A 12,736-nucleotide genomic window follows, 5' to 3' on the forward strand; every position below is an offset into this window, starting at 1 on the left:
GCTTCCATTAAAAAAAAAAAGAAATGTTAAAAAGATTTTTTTTTTTTTAGGGGTAGCAAGGGAGACCACAGGGATAGCAAGGGAGACCTCAGGGGTTGCAGTTGTGATCCCTTGCACCGCTATGACAAACAGAGGAGGACATATGAACAAAGCAGCCCAAGAAGAAGAACAACAGTGTGGAAACATAATAATGACAAACACTCTCACATAGAACATGTCAAGAGGAAGAACCAGAAATAGACATGTACACCAACACAGATTAGTGCACAGAGGAGAGTCACAGAAGAAGACAGACAAAGGCACAGGAAACAGCCAGGAAGACATACAGAACCACAGGCGACAGCCGGACAGAGCAGCTATGCCCAGCTTCCGATCATAGCATGGTGGGCAATGATCGGAATCAGGTAATATTATACCCACCAAAAATATTGCCGTATATATGGTCGTCGGGGACCGCCATAGGCAATATTTTTAGTGAGGATAATATTAGGGTTTTTTGGGAGCAGGGCATGCGGGGGTGCCCCCATTCCTTTCAAAATAATACGGGGGTTGCTGGGATGTCTCCCGCAGGTTCCATGCCTTAATATCGCTGCAATAATATGGCAATATTTTTGTATGGCAATATTGTTGCAGGGATATTAACACATGGAACCCAATGATCATGTTAAATTGGATATAGTGTCTCATTTACCTGGAAGCTAGAATTAATTCTTTTCATCCCCATATCTTTTGACCAGATCCTGATTCCTGCTATCCACATCCAGGCGACAGGAAAGAAGGGATGTTGTGCCAACCGCTGCGGGGTGAGTGTGTCCCATTCCTTCCCCTGTGTCATATTGGGAGTACACCTCTCTGTTCCATTTTCCACAGCCCTCTGGTTTCCTCCATAGCTCGATGTGTAACGCTTTCACTCTCCACTAGACCTCTGCCTCCAGCCCTCTGGCTTTCTGTACCTCTGTCTCCATCCATCTCACTCTCCTCCAGTCCTCTGTCTCCAGCCCTCTGGCTCTCTGTACCTCTGTCTCCATCCATCTCACTCTCCTCCAGTCCTCTGTCTCCAGCCCTCTGTTTCTCTGTATCTCTGTCTCCACCCTCTCCCCCAGTCCTCTGTCCCCAGCCCTGTGGTTCTCCTCCAGTCCTCTGTCTCCAGCCCTCTGGCTCTCTGTACCTCTGTAGCCATCCATATCACTCTCCTCCAGTCCTCTGTCTCCAGCCCTCTGGCTCTCTGTACCTCTGTCTCCATCCATCTCACTCTCCTCCAGTCCTCTGTCTCCAGCCCTCTGGCTCTCTGTACCTCTGTATCCATCCATCTCACTCTCCTCCAGTCCTCTGTCTCCAGCCCCCAGTTTCTCTGTATCTCTGTCTCCACCCTCTCCCCCAGTCCTCTGTCCCCAGCCCTCTGGTTCTCCTCCAGTGTTCTGTCTCCAGCCCTCTGGCTCTCTGTGCCTCTGTATCCATCCATCTCACTCTCCTCCAGTCCTCTGTCTCCAGCCCTCTGTTTCTCTGTATCTCTGTCTCCACCCTCTCCCCCAGTCCTCTGTCCCCAGCCCTCTGGTTCTCCTCCGGTCCTCTGTCTCCAGGACTCTGGCTCTCTGTACCTCTGTATCCATCCATCTCACTCTCCTCCAGTCCTCTGTCTCCAGTCCTCTGTCTCCAGCCCTCTGTTTCTCTGTATCTCTGTCTCCACCCTCTCCCCCAGTCCTCTCTCCCCAGCCCTCTGATTCTCCTCCGGTCCTCTGTCTCCAGCTCTCTGGCTTTCCTCCAGTCCTCTGTCTCCAACACTCTGGCACTCCTCCAGTCCACTGACTCCAGCCCTCTCATTCTTCTCCAGACCTCTGTCTGCTGGTTCTCTGACTGCTCTTTCCTGCTGTCCAGTCAAATGGTCGAAAACATTTGATCAAATGACCATTTTATCGATAGTCAAATGGTCGAAAAAAAAGGTCGAATTCTTTTATTTATTTATTTATATATATTTTTTTGTTTGGGTTTGTAAAAAAAAAATTCTAATAAAGAAAACGGGGGGTGGGGGGAACCCCCCCATAAAAATAAAATAAAAAAACAACCCTTTTGTTCCACCATTTCACTGTCGATCAAAAGGCATTCGATCCTTTTGTTTTCGAGCAGATGACCTACAACCCTCTTTCCTTAGTCACCGGCACTGTGACTCCCTCCACATATCAGCCCATTGGGCTTAATTTCTCTACATTTCTCTGTCCCTGTCTCATTCCCAGATTCCCCAAAGCTCTGTCCCAAGCTTGCTGACTGCCCTCTATATCAAAGCCATTCAGCCTCTCACTCCCCTTCATATTTCAGTCATTAGGCTCCCACTATATATCTGTCCCAGGGCCTTTGACTCCCCTCGATATCTCTGCGCAGCCCTCTGACTCTCCTTAATATCTCTGTCTCCAGCCATCTGATCCACTCTATTTCTCTGCCGAGGCCTCTGACTCCCCTCCTCCTCTCTGTCCCCAGCCCCCTGATTCTTCTCCTCCTCTCTGCCCCAGCCCCCAGACTCAGCCCCTCCTCTCTGTCCCAGCCCCCTGACTCTACTCCTCCTCTCTATCCCCAGCCCTTTGACTCCCTTCCTCCTCTCTGTCACAAGCCCTCTGACTCTCCTCCTCCTTTATTTCCCTAGCTCTCTGACTCTTCTCCTTCTCTCCGTCCCAAGCCCTCTGACTCCCGATCTTCTCTCTGTCTGCAGCCCTCTGACTCTTCTCTTTCCCTCTGCCCCAGCTCTCTGACTCTCCTCATCTCTGTCCCCAGCCCTCTGACACTGAACCTCCTCTCTGTCCCGAGCCCTTTGACGCTTCTCCTCTTCTCTGTCTCAAGCCCTTAGAGTCTCCTCCTTCTCTCTGTCCCCAGCCCTCTGACTACCCATCCACTCTGTCCCTAGCCCTCTGACTATCCTCCTTCTCTCTGTCCCCATCGCTCTGACTCTCCTCCTTCTCTCTATCCCAATCCCTCTGACTTCCCTCCTTTTCTCTGTCTACCACCCTCTGACTCTCCTCTTCACCTCTGTCCCCAGCCCTCTGACTCTCTTCCTCCTCTCTTTCCCGAGCCCTCTGACTCTCTGCTTCCTCCTCTCTGTCCCCAGCCCTCTGACTCTCCTCTCTGCCCCATGCTTCTGACTCTCCTCCTTCTCTCTGTCTGCAGCCCTGTGACTCTCCTCCTTCTCTCTGCCCCCATGCCTCTGACTCTCCTCCTCCTTTCTTCGCCCAGCCCTCTGACTCTCCTCCTCCTCTCTGCCCCCAGCCCTCTGACTCTCCTCCTCCTCTCTGACACAGCCCTCTGACTCTCCTCCTTCTCTCTGTCCCCAGCCCTCTGACTCTCCTCCTTCTCTCTGTCCACAGCGCTCTGACTCTCCTCCTTTTATCTACCCCCATGCCTCTGACTCTCCTCCTCCTTTCTGCCCCCAGCCCTCTGACTCTACTCCTCCTCTCTATCCCCAGCCCTTTGACTCCCTTCCTCCTCTCTGTCCCCAGCCCTCTGACTCTCCTCCTCCTCTCTGTCACAAGCCCTCTGACTCTCCTCCTCCTTTCTTTCCCTAGCTCTCTGACTCTTCTCTTTCTCTCCGTCCCAAGCCCTCTGACTCCCGATCTTCTCTCTGTCTGCAGCCCTCTGACTCTTCTCTTTCCCTCTGCCCCAGCTCTCTGACTCTCCTCATCTCTGTCCCCAGCCCTCTGACACTGAACCTCCTCTCTGTCCCGAGCCCTTTGACGCTTCTCCTCTTCTCTGTCTCAAGCCCTTAGAGTCTCCTCCTTCTCTCTGTCCCCAGCCCTCTGACTCTACCCATCCACTCTGTCCCTAGCCCTCTGACTATCCTCCTTCTCTCTGTCCCCATCGCTCTGACTCTCCTCCTTCTCTCTATCCCAATCCCTCTGACTTCCCTCCTTTTCTCTGTCTACCACCCTCTGACTCTCCTCCTTCTCTCTGTGCCCAGCCCTCTGACTCTCCTCCTTCTCTCTGTCCGCAGCCCTCTGACTCTCCTCCTTCTCTCTGTCCGCAGTCCTCTGACACCCCTCCTCCTCTCTGCCCCCATGCCTCTGACTCTCCTCCTTCTCTCTGTCCCCAGCCATCTGACTCTCCTCCTTCTCTCTGTCCCCACCTCATTGACTCTCCTCCTCCTCTCTGTCTCCATGCCTCTGACTCTCCTCCTTCTCTCTGTCTGCAGCCCTCTGACTCTCCTCGTTCTCTCGGTTCGCAGCCCTCTGACTTTCCTCTTCCTCTCTGCCCCCATTCCTATGACTCTTCTCCTCCTCTTCTGTCCCCAGCCCTCTGACTCTCCTCCGTTTTCTCTGTCTGCAGCCCTCTGACTCTCCCCTCCTCAGCCCTCCGACGCACCTCCTTCTCTCTGTCCACAGCCCTCTGACTCTCCTCCTTCTCTCTGTCCCCAGCCCTCTGACTCTCCTCCTTCTCTCTGTCCTCAGCCCTCTGACTCATCTCCTTCTCTCTGTCCGCAGCCCTCTGAATCTCCTCCTCCTCTCTGTACGCAACCCTGTGACTCTCCTCCTACTCTCTGCCCCATGCCTATGACTCTCCTCCTTCTCTCTGTCCACAGCCCTCTGACTTTCCTCCACCTCTCTGCCCCATCCCTCTGACTCTCCTCCTTCTCTGTCACAGCCCTCTGACTCGCCTCCTTCTCTCTGTCCGCAGCCCTCTTACTCTCCTCCTCCTCTCTGTCCCCATGCCTCTGACTCTCCTCCTTCTCTCTGTCCGCAGCCCTGTGACTCTCCTCCTTCTCTCGGTTTGCAGCCCTCTGACTTTCCTTCTCCTCTCTGCCCCATGCCTATGACTCTCCTCCTCCTCTTCTGTCCCCAGCCGTCTGACTTTCCTCCTTTTTCTCTGTCCGCAGCCCTCTGACTCTCCTCCTCATCTCTGTCCCCAGCCCTCTGACTCTCCTCCTTCTCTCTGTCCCCAGCCCTCTGACTCTCTTCCTTCTCTCTCTCCCCAGCGCTCTGACTCTCCTCCTTTTCTCTGTCTCCAGCCCTCTGACTCTCCTCCTTCTCTCTGTCTGCAGCCCTCCGATTCTCCTCCTTCTCTCTGCCTGCAGTCCTCTGACACCCATCCTCCTCTCTGCCCCCATGCCTATGACTCTCCTCCTCCTCCTCTCTGCCCCCAGGCCTCTGACTCCCCTCCTTCCCTCTGTCCGCAGCCCTCTGACTCTCCTCCTTCTCACTGTCCCCACCTCACTGACTCTCCTCCTTCTCTCTGTCTGCAGCCCTCTGACTCTCCTCCTCCTCTCTGCCCCCATCCCTCTGACTCTCCTCCTTCTCTCTGTCACAGCCTCTGACTCTCTTCCTTCTCTCTGTCCGCAGCCCTCTGACTCTCCTCCTTCTCTCGGTTCGCAGCCCTCTGACTTTCCTCGTCCTCTCTGCCCCCATGCCTATGACTCTTCTCCTCCACTTCTGTCCCCAGCCCTCTGACTCTCCTCCCTTTTCTCTGTCCGCAGCCCTCTGACTCCCCTCCTCCTCTCTGTCCCCAGCCCTCTGACTCTCCCCTTCTCTCTGTCCCCAGCCCTCTGACTCTCCTCCTTCTCTCTCTCCCCAGCCCTCTGACTCTCCTCCTTCTCTCTGTCCCCACCTCACTGACTCTCCCCCTTCCCTCTGTCCCCAGCCCTCTGACTCGCCTCCTTCTCTCTGTCCCCAGCCCTCTGACTCTCCTCCTTCTCTCTGTCCTCAGCCCTCTGACTCACCTCCTTCTCTGTCCGTAGCCCTCTGAATCTCCTCCTCCTCTCTGTACGCAACCCTCTGACTCTCCTCCTACTCTCTGCCCCATGCCTATGACTTTTCTCCTCGTCTCTATCCTCAGCCCTCTGACACTCCTCTTTCTCTCTGTTCGCACCCCTCTGACTCTCCTCCTACTCTCTGCCCCATGCCTCTGACTATCCTCCTTCTCTCTGTCCCCATCGCTCTGACTCTCCTCCTTCTCTCTATCATAATCCCTCTGACTTCCCTCCTTTTCTCTGTCTACCACCCTCTGACTCTCCTCTTCACCTCTGTCCCCAGCCGTCTGACTTTCTTCCTCCTCTCTTTCCCCAGCCCTCTGACTCTCCTCTCTGCCCCATGCTTCTGACTCTCCTCCTTCTCTCTGTCCGCAGCCCTGTGACTCTCCTCCTTCTCTCTGCCCCATGCCTCTGACTCTCCTCCTCCTTTCTTCCCCCAGCCTTCTGACAATCCTCCTCCTCTCTGCCCCCAGCCCTCTGACTCTCCTCCTCCTCTCTGCCCCAGCCCTCAGACTCTCCTCCTTATCTCTGTCCCCAGCCCTCTGACTCTCCTCCTTCTCTCTGTCCACAGCCCTCTGACTCTCCTCATTATCTCTGTCCCCAGCCCTCTGACTCTCCTCCTCCTCTCTGCCCCCATGCCTCTGACTCTCCTCCTTCTCTCTGTCCGCAGCCCTCTGACTCTCCTCCTTTTTCTCTGTCCGCAGCCCTCTGACTCTCCTCCTCCTCTCTGTCCCCAGCCCTCTGACTCTCCTCCTTCTCTCTGTCCCCAGCACTCTGACTCTCCTAATTCTCTCTGTCCCCAGCCCTCTGACTCTCCTCCTTTTTCTCTGCCCGCAGCCCTTTGACTCTCCTCCTCCTCTCTGTCCCCAGCCCTCTGACTCTCTTCCTTCTCTCTGTCCCCAGCGCTCTGACTCTCCTCCTTTTCTCTGTCTCCAGCCCTCTCACTCTGCTCCTTCTCTCTGTCTGCAGCCCTCCGACTCTCCTCCTTCTCTCTGTCCGCAGTCCTCTGACACCCCTCCTCCTCTCTGCCCCCATGCCTATGACTCTCCTCCTCCTCCTCTCTGCCCCCATGCCTCTGACTCCCCTCCTTCTCTCTGTCCACAGCCCTCTGACTCTCCTCCTTCTCACTGTCCCCACCTCACTGACTATCCTCCTTCTCTCTGTCTGCAGCCCTCTGAGTCTCCTCCTCCTCTCTGCCCCATCTCTCTGACTCTCCTCCTTCTCTCTGTCACAGCCTCTGACTCTCCTCCTTCTCTCTGTCCGCAGCCCTCTGACTCTCCTCCTTCTCTCGGTTCGCAGCCCTCTGACTTTCCTCCTCCTCTCTGCCCCCATGCCTATGACTCTCCTTCTTCTCTCTTTCCCCACCTCACTGACTCTCCTCCTTCTCTCTGTCTGCAGCCCTCTGACTCTCCTCCTCCTCTCTGTACGCAACCCTCTGACTCTCCCTCTTCTCTCTGTCTCCAGCCCTCTTACTCTCCTCCTTCTCTCTGTCCCCAGCCCTCTGACTCTCCTCCTTCTCTCTGTCCTCAGCCCTCTGACTCACCTCCTTCTCTGTCCGTAGCCCTCTGAATCTCCTCCTCCTCTCTGTACGCAACCCTCTGACTCTCCTCCTCGTCTCTGTCCCCAGCCCTCTGACTCTCCTCCTCGTCTCTGTCCCCAGCCCTCTGATTCTGCTCCTTCTCTCTGTCCTCCGAGCCCTCTGACTCTGATCCTCCTCTCTGTCCCCAGCCCTCTGACTTTCCTCCTCCTCTCTGCCCCATCCCTCTGACTCTCCTCCTTCTCTCTGTCACAGCCCTCTGACTCTCCTCCTCCTCTCTGTCCCCATGCCTCTGACTCTCCTCCTTCTCTCTGTCCGCAGCCCTGTGACTCTCCTCCTTCTCTCGGTTTGCAGCCCTCTGACTTTCCTCCTCCTCTCTGCCCCATGCCTATGACTCTCCTCCTCCTCTTCTGTCCCCAGCCGTCTGACTTTCCTCCTTTTTCTCTGTCCGCAGCCCTCTGACTCTCCTCCTCATCTCTGTCCCCAGCCCTCTGACTCTCCTCCTTCTCTCTGTCCCCAGCCCTCTGACTCTCTTCCTTCTCTCTCTCCCCAGCGCTCTGACTCTCCTCCTTTTCTCTGTCTCCAGCCCTCTGACTCTCCTCCTTCTCTCTGTCTGCAGCCCTCCGATTCTCCTCCTTCTCTCTGTCTGCAGTCCTCTGACACCCATCCTCCTCTCTGCCCCCATGCCTATGACTCTCCTCCTCCTCCTCTCTGCCCCCAGGCCTCTGACTCCCCTCCTTCCCTCTGTCCGCAGCCCTCTGACTCTCCTCCTTCTCACTGTCCCCACCTCACTGACTCTCCTCCTTCTCTCTGTCTGCAGCCCTCTGACTCTCCTCCTCCTCTCTGCCCCCATCCCTCTGACTCTCCTCCTTCTCTCTGTCACAGCCTCTGACTCTCCTCCTTCTCTCTGTCCCCAGCCCTCTGACTCTCCTCCTTCGCTCTGTCCTCAGCCCTCTGACTCACCTCCTTCTCTGTCCGTAGCCCTCTGAATCTCCTCCTCCTCTCTGTACGCAACCCTCTGACTCTCCTCCTACTCTCTGCCCCATGCCTATGACTTTTCTCCTCGTCTCTATCCTCAGCCCTCTGACACTCCTCCTTCTCTCTGTTCGCACCCCTCTGACTCTCCTCCTACTCTCTGCCCCATGCCTCTGACTATCCTCCTTCTCTCTGTCCCCATCGCTCTGACTCTCCTCCTTCTCTCTATCATAATCCCTCTGACTTCCCTCCTTTTCTCTGTCTACCACCCTCTGACTCTCCTCTTCACCTCTGTCCCCAGCCGTCTCACTCTCTTCCTCCTCTCTTTCCCGAGCCCTCTGACTCTCCTCTTCCTCCTCTCTGTCCCCAGCCCTCTGACTCTCCTCTCTGCCCCATGCTTCTGACTCTCCTCCTTCTCTCTCTCCGCAGCCCTGTGACTCTCCTCCTTCTCTCTGCCCCATGCCTCTGACTCTCCTCCTCCTTTCTTCCCCCAGCCTTCTGACAATCCTCCTCCTCCTCTCTGCCCCCAGCCCTCTGACTCTCCTCCTCCTCTCTGCCCCAGCCCTCTGACTATCCTCCTTATCTCTGTCCCCAGCCCTCTGACTCTCCTCCTTCTCTCTGTCCACAGCCCTCTGACTCTCCTCCTTATCTCTGTCCCCAGCCCTCTGACTCTCCTCCTCCTCTCTGCCCCCATGCCTCTGACTCTCCTCCTTCTCTCTGTCCGCAGCACTCTGACTCTCCTAATTCTCTCTGTCCCCAGCCCTCTGACTCTCCTCCTTTTTCTCTGCCCGCAGCCCTTTGACTCTCCTCCTCCTCTCTGTCCCCAGCCCTCTGACTCTCTTCCTTCTCTCTGTCCCCAGCGCTCTGACTCTCCTCCTTTTCTCTGTCTCCAGCCCTCTGACTCTGCTCCTTCTCTCTGTCTGCAGCCCTCCGACTCTCCTCCTTCTCTCTGTCCGCAGTCCTCTGACACCCCTCCTCCTCTCTGCCCCCATGCCTATGACTCTCCTCCTCCTCCTCTCTGCCCCCAGGCCTCTGACTCCCCTCCTTCCCTCTGTCCGCAGCCCTCTGACTCTCCTCCTTCTCACTGTCCCCACCTCACTGACTCTCCTCCTTCTCTCTGTCTGCAGCCCTCTGACTCTCCTCCTCCTCTCTGCCCCATCCCTCTGACTCTCCTCCTTCTCTCTGTCACAGCCCTCTGACTCGCCTCCTTCTCTCTGTCCGCAGCCCTCTTACTCTCCTCCTCCTCTCTGTCCCCATGCCTCTGACTCTCCTCCTTCTCTCTGTCCGCAGCCCTGTGACTCTCCTCCTTCTCTCGGTTTGCAGCCCTCTGACTTTCCTCCTCCTCTCTGCCCCATGCCTATGACTCTCCTCCTCCTCTTCTGTCCCCAGCCGTCTGACTTTCCTCCTTTTTCTCTGTCCGCAGCCCTCTGACTCTCCTCCTCATCTCTGTCCCCAGCCCTCTGACTCTCCTCCTTCTCTCTGTCCCCAGCCCTCTGACTCTCTTCCTTCTCTCTCTCCCCAGCGCTCTGACTCTCCTCCTTTTCTCTGTCTCCAGCCCTCTGACTCTCCTCCTTCTCTCTGTCTGCAGCCCTCCGATTCTCCTCCTTCTCTCTGTCTGCAGTCCTCTGACACCCATCCTCCTCTCTGCCCCCATGCCTATGACTCTCCTCCTCCTCCTCTCTGCCCCCAAGCCTCTGACTCCCCTCCTTCCCTCTGTCCGCAGCCCTCTGACTCTCCTCCTTCTCACTGTCCCCACCTCACTGACTCTCCACCTCCTCTCTGTCTGCAGCCCTCTGACTCTCCTCCTCCTCTCTGCCCCCATCCCTCTGACTCTCCTCCTTCTCTCTGTCACAGCCTCTGACTCTCCTCCTTCTCTCTGTCCGCAGCCCTCTGACTCTCCCCCTTCCCTCTGTCCCCAGCCCTCTGACTCTCCTCCTTCTCTCTGTCCCCAGCCCTCTGACTCTCCTCCTTCTCTCTGTCCTCAGCCCTCTGACTCACCTCCTTCTCTGTCCGTAGCCCTCTGAATCTCCTCCTCCTCTCTGTACGCAACCCTCTGACTCTCCTCCTACTCTCTGCCCCATGCCTATGACTTTTCTCCTCGTCTCTATCCTCAGCCCTCTGACACTCCTCTTTCTCTCTGTTCGCACCCCTCTGACTCTCCTCCTACTCTCTGCCCCATGCCTCTGACTATCCTCCTTCTCTCTGTCCCCATCGCTCTGACTCTCCTCCTTCTCTCTATCATAATCCCTCTGACTTCCCTCCTTTTCTCTGTCTACCACCCTCTGACTCTCCTCTTCACCTCTGTCCCCAGCCGTCTGACTCTCTTCCTCCTCTCTTTCCCGAGCCCTCTGACTCTCCTCTTCCTCCTCTCTGTCCCCAGCCCTCTGACTCTCCTCTCTGCCCCATGCTTCTGACTCTCCTCCTTCTCTCTCTCCGCAGCCCTGTGACTCTCCTCCTTCTCTCTGCCCCATGCCTCTGACTCTCCTCCTCCTTTCTTCCCCCAGCCTTCTGACAATCCTCCTCCTCCTCTCTGCCCCCAGCCCTCTGACTCTCCTCCTCCTCTCTGCCCCAGCCCTCTGACTCTCCTCCTTATATCTGTCCCCAGCCCTCTGACTCTCCTCCTTCTCTCTGTCCACAGCCCTCTGACTCTCCTCCTTATCTCTGTCCCCAGTCCTCTGACTCTCCTCCTCCTCTCTGCCCCCATGCCTCTGACTCTCCTCCTTCTCTCTGTCCGCAGCACTCTGACTCTCCTAATTCTCTCTGTCCCCAGCCCGCTGACTCTCCTCCTTTTTCTCTGCCCGCAGCCCTTTGACTCTCCTCCTCCTCTCTGTCCCCAGCCCTCTGACTCTCTTCCTTCTCTCTGTCCCCAGCGCTCTGACTCTCCTCCTTTTCTCTGTCTCCAGCCCTCTGACTCTGCTCCTTCTCTCTGTCTGCAGCCCTCCGACTCTCCTCCTTCTCTCTGTCCGCAGTCCTCTGACACCCCTCCTCCTCTCTGCCCCCATGCCTATGACTCTCCTCCTCCTCCTCTCTGCCCCCATGCCTCTGACTCCCCTCCTTCTCTCTGTCCACAGCCCTCTGACTCTCCTCCTTCTCACTGTCCCCACCTCACTGACTCTCCTCCTTCTCTCTGTCTGCAGCCCTCTGACTCTCCTCCTCTCTGCCCCCATCTCTCTGACTCTCCTCCTTCTCTCTGTCACAGCCTCTGACTCTCCTCCTTCTCTCTGTCCGCAGCCCTCTGACTCTCCTCCTTCTCTCGGGTCGCAGCCCTCTGACTTTCCTCCTCCTCTCTGCCCCCATGCCTATGACTCTCCTTCTTCTCTCTGTCCCCACCTCACTGACTCTCCTCCTTCTCTCTGTCTGCAGCCCTCTGACTCTCCTCCTCCTCTCTGTACGCAACCCTCTGACTCCCCCTCTTCTCTCTGTCTCCAGCCCTCTTACTCCCCTCCTTCTCTCTGTCCCCAGCCCTCTGACTCTCCTCCTTCTCTCTGTCCTCAGCCCTCTGACTCACCTCCTTCTCTGTCCGTAGCCCTCTGAATCTCCTCCTCCTCTCTGTACGCAACCCTCTGACTCTCCTCCTCGTCTCTGTCCCCAGCCCTCTGACTCTCCTCCTCGTCTCTGTCCCCAGCCCTCTGATTCTGCTCCTTCTCTCTGTCCTCCGAGCCCTCTGACTCTGATCCTCCTCTCTGTCCCCAGCCCTCTGACTCTGCTCCTTCTCTCTGTCCCCATCACTCGGACTCTCTTCCATATCTCTGCTTGTAGGTCCTCGGATAGCTCCCCATATCTTTATAAATCAGGCCTCTGATTCCTTCCATACCTCTGCCCTGTAGCTTCATTTAGCTCCATACCTCGATCCCCAGCAATCTGGCCGCCCTATATATTGCAGTTCCTTGCTCATTTTCTCCATGTCTCAGTCCTGCTGTCTCTGCTACCCTCTTTGTCTATGCGCCTTGGTTCTCTGACTCTCCCCCTTCTCTCTGTCCACAGCCCTCTGACTCTCCTCCTTCTCTCTGTCTGCAGCACTCTGTCTCTCCTCTTCCTCTCCTCCTCGTCTCTGTCCCCAGCCCTCTGACTCTGCCCCTTCTCTCTGTCCCCAGCCCTCTGACTCTGCTCCTTCTCTCTGTCCCAAGCCCTCTGACTCTGCTCCTTCTCTCTGTCCCCAGCACTCCGACTCTCCTCCTCCTCTCTGTCCCCAGGCCTCTGACTCTCCTCCTCCTCTCTGTCCCCAGGCCTCTGACTCTCCTCCTCCTCTCTGTCCCCAGACCTGTGAGGCTGTCCACAGCACTCTGACTCTCCTCCTCCTCTCTGCCCCCATCCCTCTGACTCTCCTCCTTCTCTCTGTCACAGCCTCTGACTCTCCTCCTTCTCTCTGTCCGCAGCCCTCTGACTCTCCTCCTTCTCTCGGTTCACAGCCCTCTGACTTTCCTCCTCCTCTCTGCCCCCATGCCTATGACTCTTCTCCTCCGCTTCTGTCCCCAGCCCTCTGACTCTCCTCCCTTTTCTCT

General features: G+C 56.6%; 1 protein-coding gene across 1 annotated transcript in view; it reads left to right on the top strand.

The window, feature by feature from the left end:
- Positions 1 to 12,736, top strand: part of LOC138567893 (transmembrane 4 L6 family member 5-like) — a 70,346-nt gene that overhangs the window by 19,225 nt on the left and 38,385 nt on the right. The window contains exon 2 of the mRNA XM_069646393.1: positions 738 to 803. Coding sequence (XP_069502494.1) covers positions 738 to 803 — 66 coding nt within the window. The remainder of the gene's footprint in view (positions 1 to 737; positions 804 to 12,736) is intronic.

The sequence above is a fragment of the Ambystoma mexicanum genome, chromosome 1p, assembly GCF_040938575.1.
Source record: "Ambystoma mexicanum isolate Mex_15411 chromosome 1p, UKY_AmexF1_1, whole genome shotgun sequence".
NCBI lineage: Eukaryota > Metazoa > Chordata > Amphibia > Caudata > Ambystomatidae > Ambystoma > Ambystoma mexicanum.